The sequence below is a fragment of the Euphorbia lathyris genome, chromosome 10 (genome assembly GCF_963576675.1).
Source record: "Euphorbia lathyris chromosome 10, ddEupLath1.1, whole genome shotgun sequence".
NCBI lineage: Eukaryota > Viridiplantae > Streptophyta > Magnoliopsida > Malpighiales > Euphorbiaceae > Euphorbia > Euphorbia lathyris.
Window position 1 is genome coordinate 18400406 of NC_088919.1, and position 20272 is coordinate 18420677.

Sequence of the window (20272 nt, forward strand, 5' to 3'; positions counted from 1 at the left end):
GTTTGTTGAATTTCTTGTTACAGTATTTTCATGCAAAAAGTTTCGCATTGTTGTTACTTCCCTCGTTACGTCCCAATAAATCAAGTACCACGACTTTGGAACCCTGATCTTCTTTCATTTTTTTTGTTATGTTAATAAAATAAATTTTCTGCATTATATATAAGAAAAATATAGGTTTTATTTTGGTAAAAAAAAATAAAATCAAATCCTATGTATTAATTATATTTGAAATTTGCCTACTTATAGTATTTTTGTTTTCATTTTTTTAGTAAAAAAATTCTCTTCCCAAAGGAATAAAATCCTCTGAGATATATTAACCAAAAATTAACTTTTAAATCTTGATTTTACATATAAACAACTGTCAATACAGCATAAAACCAAATTAACTTTTTTCTTGTGTAATTTGTGCAACTTTAATTTGTTGCCAGTTATTATGTAACTTAAAAAATTCTTTTTCGTTTTTTTAGTAAAAAAAATCCTCTTCCCATAGAAATAAAATCCTTTAAGATATTTTAGGCAAAAATTAACTTTTAAATCTTTTATTTTACATATAAACAACTATTAAGGCAACATAAAACCAAATTAACTTCTTTTCTTGTGTAACTTGTGCAACTTTTATTTATTGTCAGTTGTTGAATGTATGTAAAGTTATTTTACAAGAAAAGGTTTCTAATTTCATGAAAAATATGAGGTTTATGTAATATGTTTTAACTTTATGTCAATCATGTAATGATAGACATGGTCTATGTAAAGTAAGACTTAATTTACGTAAAGTTGTTATTTTTCGTTAAAGTATTACTGGATTCTCCGAAAATTGAGTCTCGCGTAAAATATTTATCTTGTATGAAAATCATTTAGTGTTATTGACTAATTTTATAAATAAAATATAAGTTAATTAACAAAAAAAAGTTTTTATTAATATTTTAACGAAAAATAAGTACTTTACGTAAAAGTATAGACATATTATGAAAATTTGTAATGGTTTTGTACATTTTACGTAAAGTAGTGTCAATATACGTAAAGTGAGACTTAATATACGTAAAGTTGTTATTTTACAAAAACAAAGATTCTTTAATTTCACAAAATATGATGTTTTACGTAATATGTTTCAACTTTACGTCAAATATGCACTGATAGATATAGTCTAGGTAAAGTAAGACTAAATTTATGTAAAGTTGTTATTTTTTGGCAAAATATTATTGGATTCCCCGAAAATCGAGTTTCACGTAAAATATTTGCCTTTTACGAAAATTATTTAGTGTTATTTACTAAATTTATAAATTAACTAACAAATAAAATTATTTTTATGAATATATTTTAACGAAAAATAAGTACTTTACATAAAGGTATACAAATGTTACGAAAATCTATAAAAGTTTTCTACATTTTACGTAAAGTAGTGTCAATTTATGTAAAGTGAGACTTAATATATGTAAACTTATTATTTTACAAGAGAAAACCTCTAATTTCACGAAAAATATGAGATTTACATAATATGTTCTAACTTTACATCAATCATGTACTGGCAGACGTGGTCTATGTAAAGTAAGACTGATTTTACGTAAAGTTGTTATTTTTCATTAAAGCATTACTAAATTCCCCGAAAATCGAGTTTCACGTAAAATATTTACCTTTTACGAAAATCATTTAGTGTTATTTACTAAATTTATAAATAAAAAAATATGAGGTTTACGTAATATGTTTCAATTTTAGTAAACATTTAATTTCACGTAAATATGAGGCATGTAATATGTTTTAACTTTACGTCAATCATATACTGATAGACATAGTTTACGTAAAGTAAGACTAAATTTACATAAAGTTGTTATTTTTCATTAAAATATTAATGAATTCATAAAAATCAAGTTTCACGTAAAATATTTGACTTCTACGAATCATTTAGTGTTGTTTATTAAATTTATAAATAAAATATAAATTAATAACAAATAACATTACTTTTTATTAATATTTTAATGAAAATTAATTACTTTACGTTAAAATTATACAAATGTTACGGAAAATTTTAAAGGATTTATGAAATTTACGTAAAGTAGTGTGAATTTACAAAAAATTGTATAAATATTATGGAAATTTATAAAAGATTTTATGGGTTTTACGTAAAGTAGTGTCAATTTTCATAAAGTGGTTTGATGGATACAATTATATTCTACCTTGTTCACTTTAATTTTTTCTTTATTAAGTGATAACCTATTATTACAAGTTAATTTTTAATATAATTTTATTTTATTATAAATTAATTAACACATGTCACTATACTATTGGCTTTTTAAAATAAAATATGGTTACTTTGTTTAAATAACCATAGCGGACACCATAGTTGTTAATCGGATATCTGTTATTTGAAATGAGATGCTAAAAATATTTTTAAAAATGTAAAATAAACGCAAACTTATATTTTCTTCTTATTTTATATTATGATTATCACAATTTCATATTAATCATTAGGGATGCAAATCTGTAATTTAAAAGTTGTAAATAATGGAATGTGTGGTAGGATAAAACATAGTATTTTATATTAAATTATTAAGTTCTGATTACAACTAAATTTAGGGCAAAAACTTTATCACGACTCATCCCATGGACCGTGACCGGCGCTAGGGAACGGGTAAGCTTAAGCTACCGGAACCCGTAGCAAGCCTAAATTAACTTAGCTAATCAATTACATAAATTCATTTTTAAATAAAATATTTAAAAGTATTAAACATTAAGTCATTGCCCAATATAATTTAATAAATATTCGTATATCTGGTACCGCGGTCTAGAATTAGAAATTTATATTAGCTAGAAGGATTATACAAATAAAGATAAGTGTGCCGTCCAGAAGAAGATATTGGGCTGCAAGAGACTTCTAGTCACCTAAAAAATTAGAGGGAGTCAAACCTCCCGCAGTGAATTAATTATATGCAGGACATGAGTAATTTAACATTTATATCACACACAATAATATAATTATATATATAATATAAGTAGGCACACAATATGCTTTCATAAAATTATCTTGTAAATAAATAGATATGTGGTTTAATACGTGTTGGACCCTAAACCTCAATACCCAGTCTAATAATCCACCAATAATCACCATATCACTTTTATCCAATAACTGGGAGATCGAGAATAACTCCACCGACCACACTCCCAGTTAGCTGGAGGACCGAGAATAACTCAACCGATTCCGTACCCAGCCTCACTTAAAATCCAAAATCCACGTATCATATAGCCCGAGAGTATCTCAACCGAGCTTGTCCATATATCACAACATTCACAATAGTATTATCATCAATATCCAATAACCCGATAATACCCGTGCGCACAAGGTCCTGATACCGCTCACCAGGAAGCATGTCCATGACACGTATTTATCCACAAATAATTACGTATAAATTATTATAAATAATAATACACTTTTATAAGTGAGAATAATACTTTACTTGAAATATCATGAAATAATTTATTAGGAACGCAAATGCTAAATTAAAAATGGATAACATATAATTAACTCACAGATCATCCCTAGCTGACAGTTCTAGTTCTTAGGTGTTGCTCCTCCTATCAGGTGAGTATCGAAAATTCGACAGTCTCCTTTGTAAAATGAATATCCCCTAATAGTAACTAGGGTCAACCCTGCATAAAAATATGCATCTATATTAAATAAACCGACAGTCCAAGTCGGGACTCCACACTCTACAATTTAATAACCCGACTCGACAACTTCAAATCAATTGTACTAAATAAACCTTATATTCTTATTCCACAACTCCAATCTAAACCATATTTAATTAAGGATTATAGTATTTGTAGTCCTTTATATTTTACCTAACACACTGTTTAGTCCTCCTATTTTAAAAAACACATTATAAGGTTCCTACCTTTTGCCAATATTAATCCTTTGGTCATTTTGTCTAGTTTTTTTAGACTTATAATCGTTATATTTTAGCATAAACAGATAGATATAAAATAACAGAGTAACATGGTCAACTTGTATTGTACTGTAGTTATTCTAAAAGCTAAGATATGTTCGGTTAAAACTCTAAAAAAACAGATAAAAGGACCACAAGGTTAATATTGGCAAAAGATATGGACCTTAAAATGTGTTTTCCAAAATAGAAGGACTAAACAGTGTGTTAGGTAAAAACTAGAGGACTAATAAATTATTTACTCCTAAATTTATCTTAAAAAATGTATTCTTACATTTGGATAAAACACAAGATGCAGACACTACGTGACTCTCACTCTCTCCGATGCCCTTTACATGGAATTTGGGCATGGTCTGCCGTTGATGATGCTTCTCTAGACTATGTTCAGATGCTTCTCTAGACTATGTTCAGACATCGAGGACGCCCAATTCAAGCTAGGCTTTTCCCAATTCGTTCGTCATTACTAACCCCCCAAACACAGCTCCCTAAATGAAACCATAAATCATATTGTGAATATTTTACGTTTTTTTACTAATTTGCCAATTTATAAACTAAATTGATATTTAAGTTCATTTTATACAATTGTATTTTGATTTGGGGATTCATGTTTTGTCAATATGTAAATGTAATTTAAAAATAAAGATAAAAGTGTCATTAATCATTATTGGGATTTAAGTATGTACTTTCAAATAATTTATTTTTGTGAAAAAAAAACATATAACAAATTTTTATTTATAAACTTTTAATCCGCATGATTGTGTTTGTAAATAAAAAATTAAACAGTTAAATATAATAAAATTTAAAGATTTAATAATATATTATTAAAATATAAAGACGAAACAGTGCATTAGATAAAAATATAGAGACTAATAAATTATTTAACCTAAAATATTTTGCCGTTCTATAAAAGAAAATATAGTTTGCGGTTTAGTCCTTAAAGTTCTTGATAATTCTTGTTGTGCTGCACACGTCGCAGATTACAGGGTAATATCTCCGCCCGTCTTCTTCCGTCCTCACCTTCTCTGTTAACTTGTTTTTTGCCCTCCAAATCAGGGATTATCCACTTTGTGAATTTGAAATCACGACCATATTTTTTCTGGGCCTCTGATTCGCTGATCAATCGACAATCTGCCAGTTTTATTCTTCGAGGAAATGTTGGTTAAATACTGACAACTGAGGATTTTAGGTCCCAGATAGTTGGTGGGTTTTTGCTCATCATATTGTTTACGTCTTATATTGTGTTGATTGTCAACTCGATCTTTCGAACCCATCAAGGTCTGAGTTCTCTATTCTTAATTTGATCTACTTTGCTATCTTCCTTAAGATTTTGCTATATTTGGTTTTCCAAGTTATGTTGGGTTTTTTAGTTTGTTTTAGGTCCTTATATCATTTATGATGGATACCACATTTAGGTTGATTCCTCTAAAACAAGTGTTTATTTTGAAGAATGAGTGGGTTTGGCTTTACGCATTTTTCTCAACTTTCTACGAGTAATGAGAGATAATTACTGGGTTTTATTGGGTATCTAGTTTGCTTTGAGTTTAAAACAATGAAGAGGTTAAAAAATGAACCTCCTAGTTGTAGGAGGTGTAAACTGTCACATTTCTTGCTGGGTATAGGAGCAGTATACCTGTTGTTTTTAGCATTTAAATTTCCGCACTTCTTAGAGATTGCATCAATGTTGAGTGGTGATGATAGTTATGTTGGACTGGATGGAGCTGCAAAAGAAGATGTGGAAGATTCAGATTTGAGCAAACCTTTTTTTGGCTCTGTTTATAAGGACACATTCCATAGGAAATTAGAAGATAATCCAAACCAAAATGCTCCAAAGATGCCTATGAAGGAACCTTTAGAAGAAGTAAAAGGTTTGTCTAAAAGTATTAAGCCACTTCAGCACCCCTATGGCCGAATAACAGGAGAGGTAATGAGACGAAGGAATAGAACTATCAATTTGTCAATCCTTGAGAAAATGGCAGACGAGGCTTGGACTTTGGGGCTAAAGGCATGGGAAGAAGTGGAGAAGTATAACGGCAAGGAGATTGGAAAGAATTCTGTATACGAGGGGAAGCTGGAGTCATGCCCTTCTTGGGTGTCGGTTACTGGGGAGGAGTTGGCTGGGGGGGATAAGATGTTGTTCCTTCCATGTGGCTTAGCTGCAGGGTCTTCTATAACTGTGGTGGGAACACCTCATCATGCTCATAAGGAATATGTGCCTCAGTTGGCAAGGTCAAAGACTAGCGATGGTATGGTTATGGTTTCGCAGTTTATGGTTGAGTTGCAAGGGCTAAAGGTCGTTGATGGGGAGGATCCACCAAAAATTCTTCATTTGAATCCTCGGTTAAGAGGAGATTGGAGTAAACATCCTGTAATTGAACACAATACCTGCTATAGGATGCAATGGGGTTCAGCTCAGAGGTGTGATGGTCTGCCATCTAAGAAAGATGAAGACATCCTGGGTAAGAATAATTATGATATGAATATCTTCATTATTTGTTTACTTGGTTTCCTTTTGCATCTCATGCCTAGTATTTCAATATTCACAGCACAACTGAAAGAATATCATTAAGATAAAAAGAGATGTAAAACTTCAAATATAATTCCATACTAAAAGAAGAAATTTATTGTTATTGGACATTTTTTAATATTTCCCAGATAAAATTTAAATTATAACCTGGGATTTGAGGATATAGGAGGCTTTATTGTACATTTTTGGGGTCATATTTCTATTAATAATTAGAAATGGTTTATTTATTTACTTTTTGGAAAATGTTACATAGATTAATGTGTGGCTTGGCCTTTTGTGTACAAGAGGGGGACACTCTTTTAAATTCTAAAAATTTGCAAACAAATAACTTGACTATCCATGAGGCTAGAGTTCTCTGGATTTGTACTTAGCTTTGATGCTGGTAATGTAAACTGCTGGTTCTTTTTTTTTTTTAATGAAATAAAACAAGTAGATTTGGGTGGTTGTGGCCCTGTAGTATCTGAAGTACCGTTATTTAGGAGTTTCTGCAGATCTGCTTTTGTACTGAAGCATTTCGGTCATGAAATGTCAGTCTGTCAGGTTATGAATAAGTGATAAAGCTTAGCTTAATCTCTTGTTTCAGTTCCCACATTAATTATCCACTTTTCCTTGTACAATAGTAACTTCAATTATCCAACGACTAATTAACTAGATTAGCTTCTTCTGTATCTGTAGAGCATAGAGGATTAACTTCTTAGCTACTTTTTCATGTATCATTTTTCACTTTCAACTTACCATTATCTCACAATGTGTTTCAAATGCATATATTTGACAGTTGATGGATTTATGAGATGTGAGAAATGGATGCGAAATGACATTGTAGATTCAAAAGAGTCTAGGACAACTTCATGGTTCAAGAGGTTTATAGGGCGTAAGCAGAAGCCTGAAGTGACCTGGCCATTCCCTTTTGTGGAGGGAAAACTATTTATACTAACAGTGCAGGCTGGTGTTGATGGCTACCATATTAATGTTGGGGGTCGGCATATAACCTCATTCCCATATCGTCCGGTACGTTGCTGAAGATGGAGAAGAAATTGATGTTTACCTTTTATTGCAATTCTGTTTAATCTCATCTGTTCTTAAAAGTAAACTTATCTAGACAACACAATTGGCCATTTGATACTTGCTCTATTCCAATGCATCTCTTTCTAACTACTGCAGTGAAACGTTCCTTTCAAATTAATGAATTTTCACTTTATCTTTGAAAGATCCATTTTCTTCTTTTACACTTTCCCTGAACTAAGTTATTTTTCTCTTCTCTTCTACTTTTGTGGTTACTTTTCATGTTTTTCTTCCCCGCTGGGTTTCTTCAATATACTACATAACCTTATTACCTCTGGTTGTTAGAAGGCACTATCTTTTTTTTTATATACTAAAGTACTGTAAATGGCTGTCTCAAGTTTGAAACTGCTTTCTGTACCTTCAGGGATTTACCCTTCAAGATGCAACAGGATTAGCAATCAAAGGAGATATTGATGTTCATTCAGTTTTTGCCACCTCTCTTCCTAGTTCGCATCCTAGTTTCTCTCCTCAGAAAGTACTGGAAATGTCGCAGAAGTGGAAATCTCATCCTCTACCGAAGAGTTCTATTAAACTTTTTACTGGGATTCTGTCTGCCACTAATCACTTTGCAGAACGTATGGCAATCAGAAAAACTTGGATGCAATCATTGCCAATCAAGACTTCAAATGTAGTTGTTCGTTTCTTTGTTGCATTGGTAAGATGTCTACATTTTTGGAAGCCCTCAAATAGCTATTGAAGTGATAGTTATTAGATTGTAGCACCAATTTGATCTCAAATGTCACCTTGGACCTGTAATGGCAACTAATGAATGGGGTGATATTGCTATATCATACTTTGATATTAATGATCAGTTCACCAACCTGAGTTGCTTGAAGAGACTGGTCTAAATTATTACTTAATCATGGGGTATAAGTGATCCTTGACATGTGATCAATTGTCAGTATTAGTCATGAATTTCGTAAACCATGCAGGTTTACTAGTTCTGTGAAAATGAACCTATGAATACAAATTGGCACAAAACCGAGTTATATGGATAAAATTTTAGTCTATTCTTTCTTGTTTGTGAGTTATTTTATTGTTGTGCTATGGTTATTTCATGGATTCCTGCTTATTAGCTAGAGGTGCCCTAGTTATTTATGGTATTTGTTAGAGAACACATGGTTCATATATGCATATAAGTATCCTTAATAATGTGCTTGTTTTAATATTCTTGATGGCTGAAGTTGAGTTTTTCTAATTCCTACTAGCTTTATTTTATTTATTGCCATACTTCTATGCTACCATTGTAATTGTCTTTTAAATGCATGGGTGGAATTGGAATGTACATACAATTGCAGAGCTCTAGGAAGGAAGTGAATGCAGTGCTGAAGAAAGAGGCAGCATATTTTGGTGATATTGTGATATTACCATTCATCGACCGCTATGAACTTGTGGTTCTTAAGACTATTGCTATCTGTGAGTTTGGTGTAAGTCCACTTTATCCATAGATCTTCTTTCACTGAATCAATTAGATAAGATTTCGTAGATAGAATATGGTCCCTGTATGTATTATACTTTCTTGAGATCAATGTTCTGAATTTGCTTTAAATACAAACAGGTTCAGAATGTTTCCGCTGCATACATCATGAAATGTGATGATGACACGTTTGTTAGACTGGACACTGTTTTGAAAGAAATTGATGGTATATCTTCCAAAAAGTCTCTTTACATGGGGAACCTCAATCTTTTGCATCGTCCTCTGAGAACCGGAAAGTGGGCAGTCACTTATGAGGTATTGAGTTCTTCTTTTCAGAGATAATAAGATATGGCCCAGGTCACATAGTTTTGGAACTTGATAAACTACTGCCAGTAATTAGTAATTACCATAACATTATGTGTTAATGAGAAGCACTGAAGTTGTAAATGTTTATCTGTGTGTATCATCCTCAAATACTTATCATGAGAATTATGGTTTTCCACTACAAATTATAAGCTAATGGTTAATTACCTAAGGCTTGAAGAATTGAAGCAAGAGCTTGGAGCACAATATAGAACAAGGAAAAACAAGAGTAGGTAACAATATAAGACAAGACAAATAAAGAGAGAACGATTATGTATACAAATTAAAACCCTTGTAATGGCTTGATTATATGCATGGTGATGGTTGTTAGAGTGTGTAAGGTTGTATATGGGAGGGTTAGAAGGGGGTCTCCTTATTAGTAGCACATGGGTTTCCTCAGATGTGTATAAATAGATGCAAGTTCTGTTTATCTAAATGAAAAATATACTTTTACTTTCTCCATAATAATGGTGAAATTTTATTTTACAAGATTCGAATTGGCTACCTTCTTTGTAAGGCCAAGCTGACTATTTGAGGATAGAAGTGGAAAAGAAATGAAAAGGTCTAAGGTCTCAAATATTGTTTTGTACCAGAGGTTAGTAGGTAATATGTCAGTAACCACAACATATGTTTGATATATTACTACTTTATTTTATTTTTTAATTTTTGTATAAGTATATGAAGCCTTTGATATTCATGGATCTGAAAGAAAATATTGTCTGGACTCATTTGGGTGTCACATGGAAAATGGTTTTTTCTTTCTTTTTATTATTTGTTTTTCCAATATCCAAATTAATGTGAATGTAAAGTGAGATGCAAAATGTGCCAGGTAGAATTTATAAACTAGATTTTAGCTGTGCACGTCATCCAAGACATTAGAATATCATCTTTTTCTTCTATATGTTAGAAGAAATTTACACAACCATGTATTTACCTAGTATCTTTTGCTTGCTCTTTTTCTAAAGCTGGTTTAGCGGGAAAGAGAGAAACAAACATGGAAATATTATATAATTATCTTTGAAACCATCCTTTCTACTCATGTGACTTGTTTTCCTCTTATGGTTTGAAGAAACTGATTATTTTCATCCTATGATTTGGCCCATCCAACAAAGAGACGAGAGTAGCTTAATTCATATTGAGCATGATTGGGGTTAGGTTTTGTGACACTGTAACATTATACAATTAAGTTTACAGTTTCAAGAAGTTTGGGGTAATTGATAGTTGATGTATAATAAAAGCAGCAATTTCTATATGGTTTCTTGAGAGTCTGGTTTGTTGCATCTGTCTTATTGGAGTTATCTTATAAACTCCAAAAACTTGAATCAGGATTTTAGAGTGGAAGGAGAAAACTATTCTGTTTGACTCGTTATATAACAACTGTAAAATTCTTATTAGCTGCTATCTCACTTCACTAGTTGAATGAATTTAAATTCGGTGGTGACAGGAATGGCCAGAATCAGTATACCCTCCTTATGCGAATGGACCTGGATATATAATTTCCACTGATATTGCTAAGTTCATTGTTGGTCAACATGGCAATAGAAGCCTCAGGGTTAGTTGAATTTCGTATTTTCTCCCTCGTCTCTTATTAAGTATATTTGGTAAACTGAATATGAGAAATGTGTAAATAATGGTTGCAGCTTTTCAAGATGGAAGATGTAAGCATGGGAATGTGGGTGGAACAATTTAACAGTACGAAGGCAGTGCAATACTCCCATAATTGGAAATTTTGCCAGTATGGATGTATGGAGAACTATTACACTGCACATTATCAATCTCCAAGACAGATGGTCTGTCTGTGGGATAAACTGGCGAGAGGTCGGGCACATTGCTGCAACTTTAGATGACAAGAGCCTTAACTCGGATATAGTTGTTGTCCGAGCCTTGTAGAAGAAGATAACAGGACAGCGGTTACTGCATAAGCTGATTATAGATAGAGCAGCTTTGCTGAGTCTTGTCCATGTACGTTGAGATGGCTGTGTGTTCGTGTTAACAGCCATAATTTTGGAAGAAGAGGGACTGTTACTGTTGTATGTTGTTGTACTAGCCTAGGGAAATTAGGTCAATACATTATTATTATGGCTTGAAAGTGTATTATATATACATTTAAGACTTATGATATGAATATAAGCTTTTAAGTTTTTCCCCCTTTTGATTTAATTCTGTTTTCTATCGTTATGATGTGCTTTGGTCCAAAATGACATTTTGTATCATGGAGGGTAATTTGGTCCAAAATGAAAAAATAACCCTTCGTAATGGTGAAATACATGAAGTTTTAAAGTCAGGTTTGTTGTAGTTAGTAAATGTTAAATGATTTTTCTTCGAAAATAGTTATAAACAATTGTTTCGCCATCCTAACTAAATATAAATAAAAAATATCAAGGTTTAATGCTTCTCCAGCTCCCTTATCGAAGGTCCTATTTACCCCCTTAACTCCATAAAAATGATATTTCGCATCCCCTTTAACTTGTCCAAATTTGTCATTTCACATTTTTTCAACTCACCGAATATCCTATTTACCCCCTTAACTCAATAAAAGTGGTATTTCTCACCACTTATGATCCTATTTACCATCTTAATTCCATAAAAATTGTATTTCTTACCCATTTATAGTAGTTAAAAAAGTTGAAAAGAGAAAGAACGAATAAAAAATACAAATAACAAGCACATTAATATAAACAAGTTAAATACATTATATGTAGGGATAATGTACCAAAATATGCCTATGATTTTTGAGGAAGTATCAATTTAGGTTCCATTTACAAAATAGCATAAATATAGGTTTAACGTTAAAAAAAAGTTATCAATTTAGGCTTCGATAACGGATTGTAAGGGGTGAAAAATACCACTTTTATGGAGTTAAGGGGGGTAAATAGAACATTCTATGAGTTGGGGGGAGAAATGGACAAGTTGAGGGGGTGAGGAACCAATTTTATGGAGTTAAGGGGGTAAATAGGACATTCGATGAGTTGAGGGGGTAAAATGACCAATTTGAACAAGTTAAGAGGGCTGGGGAAGCATTAGGCCAAATATCAATTATGAAACTTTTAGAGGTTGTAATTTGGGCACTATTTCTTTTGTTTGGCATTTGTTTTTTTAGATTCGTTTCCATTTTTCTCATTGTCATCTTTCAGTTTTGTTTTGTCTTTGTGATTTTTATATTTATTTTTTCTCTTTTCCAGATAAGAAAGTGAATTTTGATATCCCTTTAGATAATGGTGAAGCTTCTGTGTCTTTTACTTGCGATAAGTCTAGAGTAGGGATGAATTTAGGGTTTTTTTTTTGCTGCGTTTCGTCCAATTTCAATCAATTTCATATGTTATGGAACTGGGTGAAATTGGATAACCAAAAGACTATTTATATATATATATATATATATATATATATATATATATATATATATATATATATTTCTTAATATAATTCAACTCTTACAAAGTAATATACAATTTTTAATTATTATCGATTAATTCTATTACAATAGAAGCATTTTAAACTTTCTCATGATGCTCTTTACGGCTAAATAGCAAGTCAAACACACTAAGGTTAAGTAGAATAATGCACTTATAGAACAAAATTTGGCAAATTTTAGTATTGGTATTTGTTGAATTTTGTTAATGATGACACTAAGGAGTAAATGTGAGTGAATGAGAAGATTTTTTACCAATTGGTAATGTTTACTACGTTTTTAGCTTTCTATATTTATCAGTTGAACTTTTGACTCCTTTTAAATTTATTTAATAGAGCAAGTGGAGATTTTGGAAAAACTGATGTGTATACTACTTTAAGCAAGTTTAGAGGCTCAATAGATTACGGTAGACAAATTCAAGGAGGGAAATAGGTCATTTTAAGAAAGTTTAGAAAGTAAATAAATTACTTTTGTGACCGAAAGGTCACGAGTTTGAGTCTTAGAAGCGGCCTTTTGCTAAAAAATTAGACAGGGGAAAGCACTTTCCACACAGACACTAACGTTTCAATTAAGGATACAAGTAGTCGGTCAATTTGTCCATTAACTAAATAAATATATTAACGAATCCGTTAAATTTGATTAATCATATATCAGTTAACTTATATATTTTTGGTCAATTAACTATTAGTGATTTAAAAAAAATAACTTTTAATCTATAACAATTCACTCTAAAATTAATATACAACTAATTAAATATTAGTAAATAAAAACATTAAATTACAAATTCAATTAAAAATCATTTAAATAAATAAATTTGAATATTTTTAATAGTTTTAGTTTAAAAAATTTATAAATATACATCCAGTATTTATATATGTGTTATATATGTGTTGGGGGCTAATTTAATTTTTTTTGTGTTTTAGCATAGGTTATAATTTTTACTCTATAGTTATTTTATTTTAAATAAATTCATTTTGCAACAAAATAAAAATGCGATAAAAAATAGAAAATAATATCAAAAGATTATTATAAAAAAGAAAAAGAAATAGTAATAAAAATGAGGGGCATATTTGCACCATATTTTTAGCAACCCGTCCAGCACCTTCAATGATAAAAATGGATCCCGAAACAGTAAAATATTGGACGATCAGTATTTTTTTCAGAAAGTTCGGAATGTTGGCTTTCCGAAATGTCAAAAACGGAGAAAAACGGAGGTGTAACGAAGTCGGTAGAATTTTTCAAAGAACATTAGTGCAGAAAGACGGGTTTGAACTTGTCTACCTATTTCAGGAACGTATTTCACTACATTACCTCCATTTTTCCAACTCCCAACTCAGCCATTTTCTTCCTTTAACTTATGAGAAGTAATGGAATCATGTATGAGAAATTTAAGGGCCACTAACATGAGATTTGTTGCTCAAAATCAATCAAACACAGAATAACTCAATTTGTCTCTCAAATTCCTTGCCAAAATCGGCCATTTTATCAATCCATAGGTTCGTAGAAATCGTTCTTTAGCATCTAATTAGTCCAAACAAGGTCTCAATTTCTAGAATTAGTTCTTTAATCTTCGGTTCCTCATAAAAGCTTCCAATTTTCAGAAACTTCAAATCCGAAATTCTCTTAGTTTAATCAATCAATTCTCAAATCGGTTTTTGCAATCCGTTAGTTAAGTCAGTAAGATCATTACCCAATCATCGATTCAAGCTCTTTTAGTCTAAATCAAATTTCACTATTGTTATATTCTTCAAAGCTTCAAGCATTTTTCGCGAAACCAAGATCACCGAAACCCCATTTTCGAGTCATTTTTAGTTTACACACCTATTCTAAATCATGTTTAGAAACTTTTTATTGATATCGATCAAATTAAAAAGACCCAGAAACAAGCTTTTGAGTTTTTCATTATTGAAAAATTCATCAAACAACTTTTGTGGTGAGCCGAAATTTTATTTCGAGTTCGTCAGCTGATCATTTTAGCCCAAATTAATTTTAATCTCTTTATTGACATCAATTCTCGAATTCTCAATTTTTATTTCGTACCGTCCACGAAACAGAATCAACCTTTTGGTTTTTCAAACCATCAAACAATTATTCTGTCACCTCATTTTCAATAATTTATTCCGACTCATTTACTCGACCTTTTTCTGAAATTCCAGTTCTAAACCTTTCCTTCGCACACTAACTTTAAATACTAGCTTTCGTTTCGCTATAATCCGACCTCTACAGCTCCCGAAATTGAGTGAGAAAGTCCCAAGAAATCACTGTTTTTGTTCCACAAAGTGCTGCTGATTTATTAGTTTGGTGGTAAATTTCTGCCTAAGTCCCTGAACTCTCTGAATTGCTCCGAATTCACCCAGAATTACCCGGACAACGCAACAACCCCCGAGCCGATTTTCTGGAGTTTCAGTCCTTAATTTCATGCATCCCAACGATATCAAAGAGATCGGTTTAATTTTATATCATCCCGCACCTATTTGTTTTTTTATGACTTATTTACATTTCTAGCTTTAAAATTATTATTTCTTTTTAAATTGTAATTTTTTATGCTTTATTATTATTTGTAATACAAAAAACATTGAAAAATATTTACAAAATCAATAAAAATATAAAAGAAAATTAATTTTTTTTTTTATATATTTGTGTCGTTTTATTGCTTTATTTTTTAGACTTATATTTAAATTTTTTTTTCCGACCGATCTGTCAAGTAACGTCGGGACCAAGACCGTTGTTTTTATTTTCAGTCCTTGTAACGGTCGTCAATCGTTTTTCGTTTAGAATTCAAATAATTTTAGACGCACTATATTTATTTATTTTATTCAATTGCCATTTTACCCTTTGAGAATTAGCTTCTATGGTACGCCCGCATTATTTTTACCATTTTTAATCCCCGCCAACGCGTATCAAGGTTGAAAATTGGGATATTTAGAAAATATCGCCAACAATATGAATAAGTGAAATTTTATTTTTTTATAGTAATTATGTGTGTTTATTTTTTGATTTCGGTTAACCATTGAACGTAAATCTAATACATGAATATTATTTTGGATTTAACAAACTCGAAGGCGCTGGAAAATATTTTTGGAAAGGCCTGGTAAAATATGATTTTTTAAGTAGAAAAATCAGATTTTTAGTGAATTTTAAAGCAATAAATAGCTTTTTTACGGGATCGGATTTGGAAAATAAAAAAAATTTAAGGTCGAAGTTGGATTGAGGGACATAAAAATTAGTGTAGAAAATCGGGGGTTGGTGACATGGCAATATAATTATTTTGACAAAAATTAATAATGTATAAAAATTGATTTTAAGTTTATGATTTATATTGTTGGTGTCTAAAAATGGAAGCTTTATTTATCTCCAATCCAAACAGGTCCCGTCCCTCTTCACTTCATCTACTCCTTTCCCTTCCCAATTTATTCACGAAATCTGCTACCCGTATCAAAACGACGCCGACAATCTTCAGATACGTTGCTTTGCCCTTACTCTTCTGTTTTGGTTATTTAAACATATCGCCCATTTCAATAGAAGAGAATGACCAGGGCGAGAATTCTTGTGGAGATTGGGGAGAATTCTTCTTCAGACGACTCGACCACGTCTCTTTTCTTCGTCTTGTCTTCTTCACTGGTAAGTTTTTCTTCTTTCTTTCTGTTTGCTCTTTTACTTTGATTCCTCTACAGTTGCTCTTGGCTTGCTTGATGAATTTGGGGATTTTTTCTGTAAAATGGTTTATGGTCTGGGATTGGATTTTATGAAAATATTGTATCCCTTTGCGATTTTCAGGCTTTGAATTTGCTTTTCTTAATATTCTCTATTGATTTCTCTAGAGCTTGCTTGATGAATTTAGGGATTTTTGGGGATTTTCTCTATTTGATTGCTCTTGCCTTGCTTGATGAATTTAGGGCTTTTTTCTGTAAAATGGTTTATGGTCTGGGATTGGATTTTATGATATTGTATCCCTTTGCGATTTTCAGGCTTTGAATTTGCTTTTCTTAATATTCTCTATTGATTCCTCTAGAGCTTGCTTGATGAATTTAGGGATTTTTGGGGATTTTCTCTATTTGATTGCTCTTGCCTTGCTTGATGAATTTAGGGCTTCTTTTCTGTAAAATGGTTTATGGTCTGGGATTGGATTTTATGATATTGTATCCCTTTGCGATTTTCAGACTTTGAATTTGCTTTTCTTAATATTCTCTATTGATTCCTCTAGAGCTTGCTTGATGAATTTAGGGATTTTTGGGGATTTTCTCTATTTGATTCCTCTAGAGTTGCTCTTTCATGAATTTAGGGCTTTTTTCTATAAAATGGTTTATGGTCTGGTATTGGATTTTATGAAACGCTCGGAAACTCATACTACACGTTTCCGGGCACGTTTCGGTGATTAAGCAAAATATGAAACGCTTTTCCTTTTATGCTCCAATTTCTGCAGAATTTCTACAAGTTGAGAATTTCTTTTTCTGCAATTCCATATCACACTAGGACTAGTATATGAAAATTAGAGATTGAAACTTCCTGTTTGAAGTCAAACTTCTTAAATTGATGATCATTTTTCCTTCTATTTAAACAACTAACCTTATTTTTTCTGCTACAATTCTGAATTCTTGAGCAATCTTGATTTTTGAAGACATTCTTCCTTTGTTTCTTCAATCTCTTTTTCGACATATTAAGGCAACTCTAAAGTGTTTTCCTTTTTCATGTTGTTCTTCATCTTCATTCATATCTTCTAGTTTGCATGACATGCATGATGACATTTGTTAATCCCAATATAATGTTTTATGCAATATTTAGTTGGGTGGCTGGTTTGGTGAAAGAATAATATTAATATTGGGTGGGTTTTTTGTTCACTAAATTATTAGGAAGTCAAAAGCTTATTTACTAATATTGTTTATTTTATTATGTATAATATTAATAATTGGTTATATATATAAATTGCATATTATATTTTTAATATTTATAAATTTACCCCTATATTTTTAATATTTACACGTTTCCCCCACGTTTCCGTTTCCTATGTTTTTTAGAAATCACGTTTCCCGGTTTCGTTTCCGTTTCCTTGCACCATAGTTGTTTTTTCATTTTGTTTATGTTCACTGTTAATGAATTAGTTGCTGTTGATTTCTTTTAATATGAATGAATGTATACTTACTAAATTTTACTCTAAATGGTGTGCACATTCTCATTTTATTTTGCTTTAAATGATTTCAATCTGCTTCTAAGCCATTGAAGATCTAAATTACATCTTCAATTTCAATTTGTTAGATCCAAAAATTGCAAACTAGTTGAAGGTGGTAATGGCTTCTATTAGCCTAATTAAATTGATCCTCACCTTTTTTCTTTGTTCATCTCTTGCAACCATAGGAAGGAAGAAGCACAACCATCTCATTCTTCTCTCAACTCTCCACGACGACACCGACACCGACACTCAGATTCGACTAATCTGCAACAGGGTCCTTCCACGGCGGCACCTTAGGGAAACCAATGCAACAAGAACCTTTCATGGCGGCAACCTACAGAAACAGAATGCAAAATCTTGACCCTCAAATTTGTAGACTAGGTGTGCAATTAAGTTTACAGTTTCAAGAAGTTTTGGGTAATTGATAGTTGATGTATATAATAAAAGCCGCAATTTCTATCTGGTTTTTTGAGGGTCTGGTTTGTTGCATCTGTCTTATTGGAGTTCTCTTATAAACTCCAAAAACTTGAATCGGGATTTTAGAGTGGATTGGAAGGAGAAAAGTATTCTATTTGACTCTTTATATAACAACTGTAAAATTCTTATTAGCTGCTTGCTAGCTCACTTCATTAGTTGAATGAATTTGAATTCCGTGGTGACAGGATTTGTATTTTCTCCCTCGTCTCTTATTAAGTATATTTGGTAAATTGAATCTGAGAAATGTGTAAATAATGGTTGCAGCTTTTCAAGATGGAAGATGTAAGCATGGGAATGTGGGTGGAACAATTTAACAGTACGAAGGCAGTGCAATACTCCCATAATTGGAAATTTTGCCAGTATGGATGTATGGAGAACTATTACACTGCACATTATCAATCTCCAAGACAGATGGTCTTCCATTGTTTTCTTCTTTTGTATTCTTTATTTCCGTAGATTTTGGAAATGGCTAAGCAAGATAAGAAAGTGAATTTTGATATTCTTTATGATAAGGGTGAAGCTTCTACGTCTTCTACTTGGGATAGCTCTAGAGTAGGGATGAATTTAGGGTTTTTTTGGTTGCGTTTCACCCAATTTCGATCGATTTCATATGTTATGGAACTGGGAAATTGGATAATCGAAAGACTTTAAATGTATTACAATAGAAGCATTTTAAACTTTCTCATGATGCTCTTTACGGCTAAATAGCAAGTCAAACACACTAAGGTTAAGTAGAATAATGCACTTATAGAACAAAATTTGGCAAATTTTAGTATTGGTATTTGTTGAATTTTGTTAATGATGACACTAAGGAGTAAATGTGAGTGAATGAGAAGATTTTTTACCAATTGGTAATGTTTACTATGTTTTTAGCTTTCTATATTTATCAGTTGAACTTTTGACTCCTTTTAAATTTATTTAATAGAGCAAGTGGAGATTTTAGAAAAACTGATGTGTATACTACTTTAAGCAAGTTTAGAGGCTCAATAGATTACGGTAGACAAATTCAAGGAGGGAAATGGGTCATTTTAAGAAAGTTTAGAAAGTAAATAAATTACTTTTGTGACCGAAAGGTCACGAGTTTGAGTCTTAGAAGCGGCCTTTTGCTAAAAAATTGGACAGGGGAAAGCACTTTCCACACAGACACTATAACATTAAGGTTATAGTAGAATAATGCACTTATAGAGTAAATGTGAGTGAATGAGAAGATTTTTTACTCAGTGGTAATGTTTACTACCTTCTTCTTAGCCTTTGATTAACCATATATCAGTTAACTTATATATTATAAATATACATATTTATATATGTGTTGGGGGTTAATTTATTTATTTTTTTTTTTTTTTGTGTTTTAGCATAGTTTATAATTTTTACTCTATAGTTATTTTATTTTCATTAAATTCATTTTGCAACAAAATAAAAATGTGATAAAAAAAATAGAAAATAATATCAAAAGATTATTATAAAAAAGAAAAATAAATAATAAAAATGAGGGGCATATTTGCACTATTTTTCAGCAATCCGTCCATCAAATTCAATGACAAAAACGGATCCTGAAACAGTGAAATATCGGACGACCATTATTTTTTTTAGAAAGTTCGGGATGTTGGTTTTCCGGAATGTCAAAAACGGAGAAAAACAGAGCTGTAACGAAGTCGATAGAATTTTTCAAAGAACATTAGTGCAGAAAGACAGGTTTGAACTTGTCTACCTATTTCAGGAACGTATTTCACGGCATTACCTCCATTTTTCCAACTCCCAACACCATTTTCGTTCTTTAACTTATGGGAAGGTAATGGAATCATGTATGTGAAATTTAAGGGCCACTAACATGAGATTTGTTGCTCAAAATCCTATAAATAGGGCTCTAACTCTTTAATTCCAATCCCCACTCAAAATCAATCAAACACAGAACAACTCA

At 31.4% G+C, this 20272-nt stretch overlaps 1 protein-coding gene and 1 long non-coding RNA gene across 2 annotated transcripts; both read left to right on the plus strand.

Annotated features, from left to right (window-relative positions):
- Nucleotides 1-4892: 4892 nt before the first annotated feature.
- On the plus strand, nt 4893-11461 carry LOC136209656 (hydroxyproline O-galactosyltransferase GALT2). The gene is made up of 7 exons (XM_066001208.1): nt 4893-6391; nt 7235-7467; nt 7886-8176; nt 8820-8948; nt 9080-9253; nt 10746-10853; nt 10942-11461. Exons 1-7 carry the CDS (start codon nt 5485-5487, stop codon nt 11146-11148), a joined length of 2049 nt encoding a protein of 682 aa, XP_065857280.1. The 5' UTR covers nt 4893-5484; the 3' UTR covers nt 11149-11461.
- A 4568-nt stretch (nt 11462-16029) lies between these two features.
- LOC136209657 (uncharacterized) lies at nt 16030-18550 on the plus strand. Its single transcript, XR_010677625.1, has 2 exons — nt 16030-16331; nt 18063-18550. It is a non-coding gene; the product is annotated as an uncharacterized lncRNA (long non-coding RNA).
- The last annotated feature ends 1722 nt before the right edge of the window (nt 18551-20272 follow it).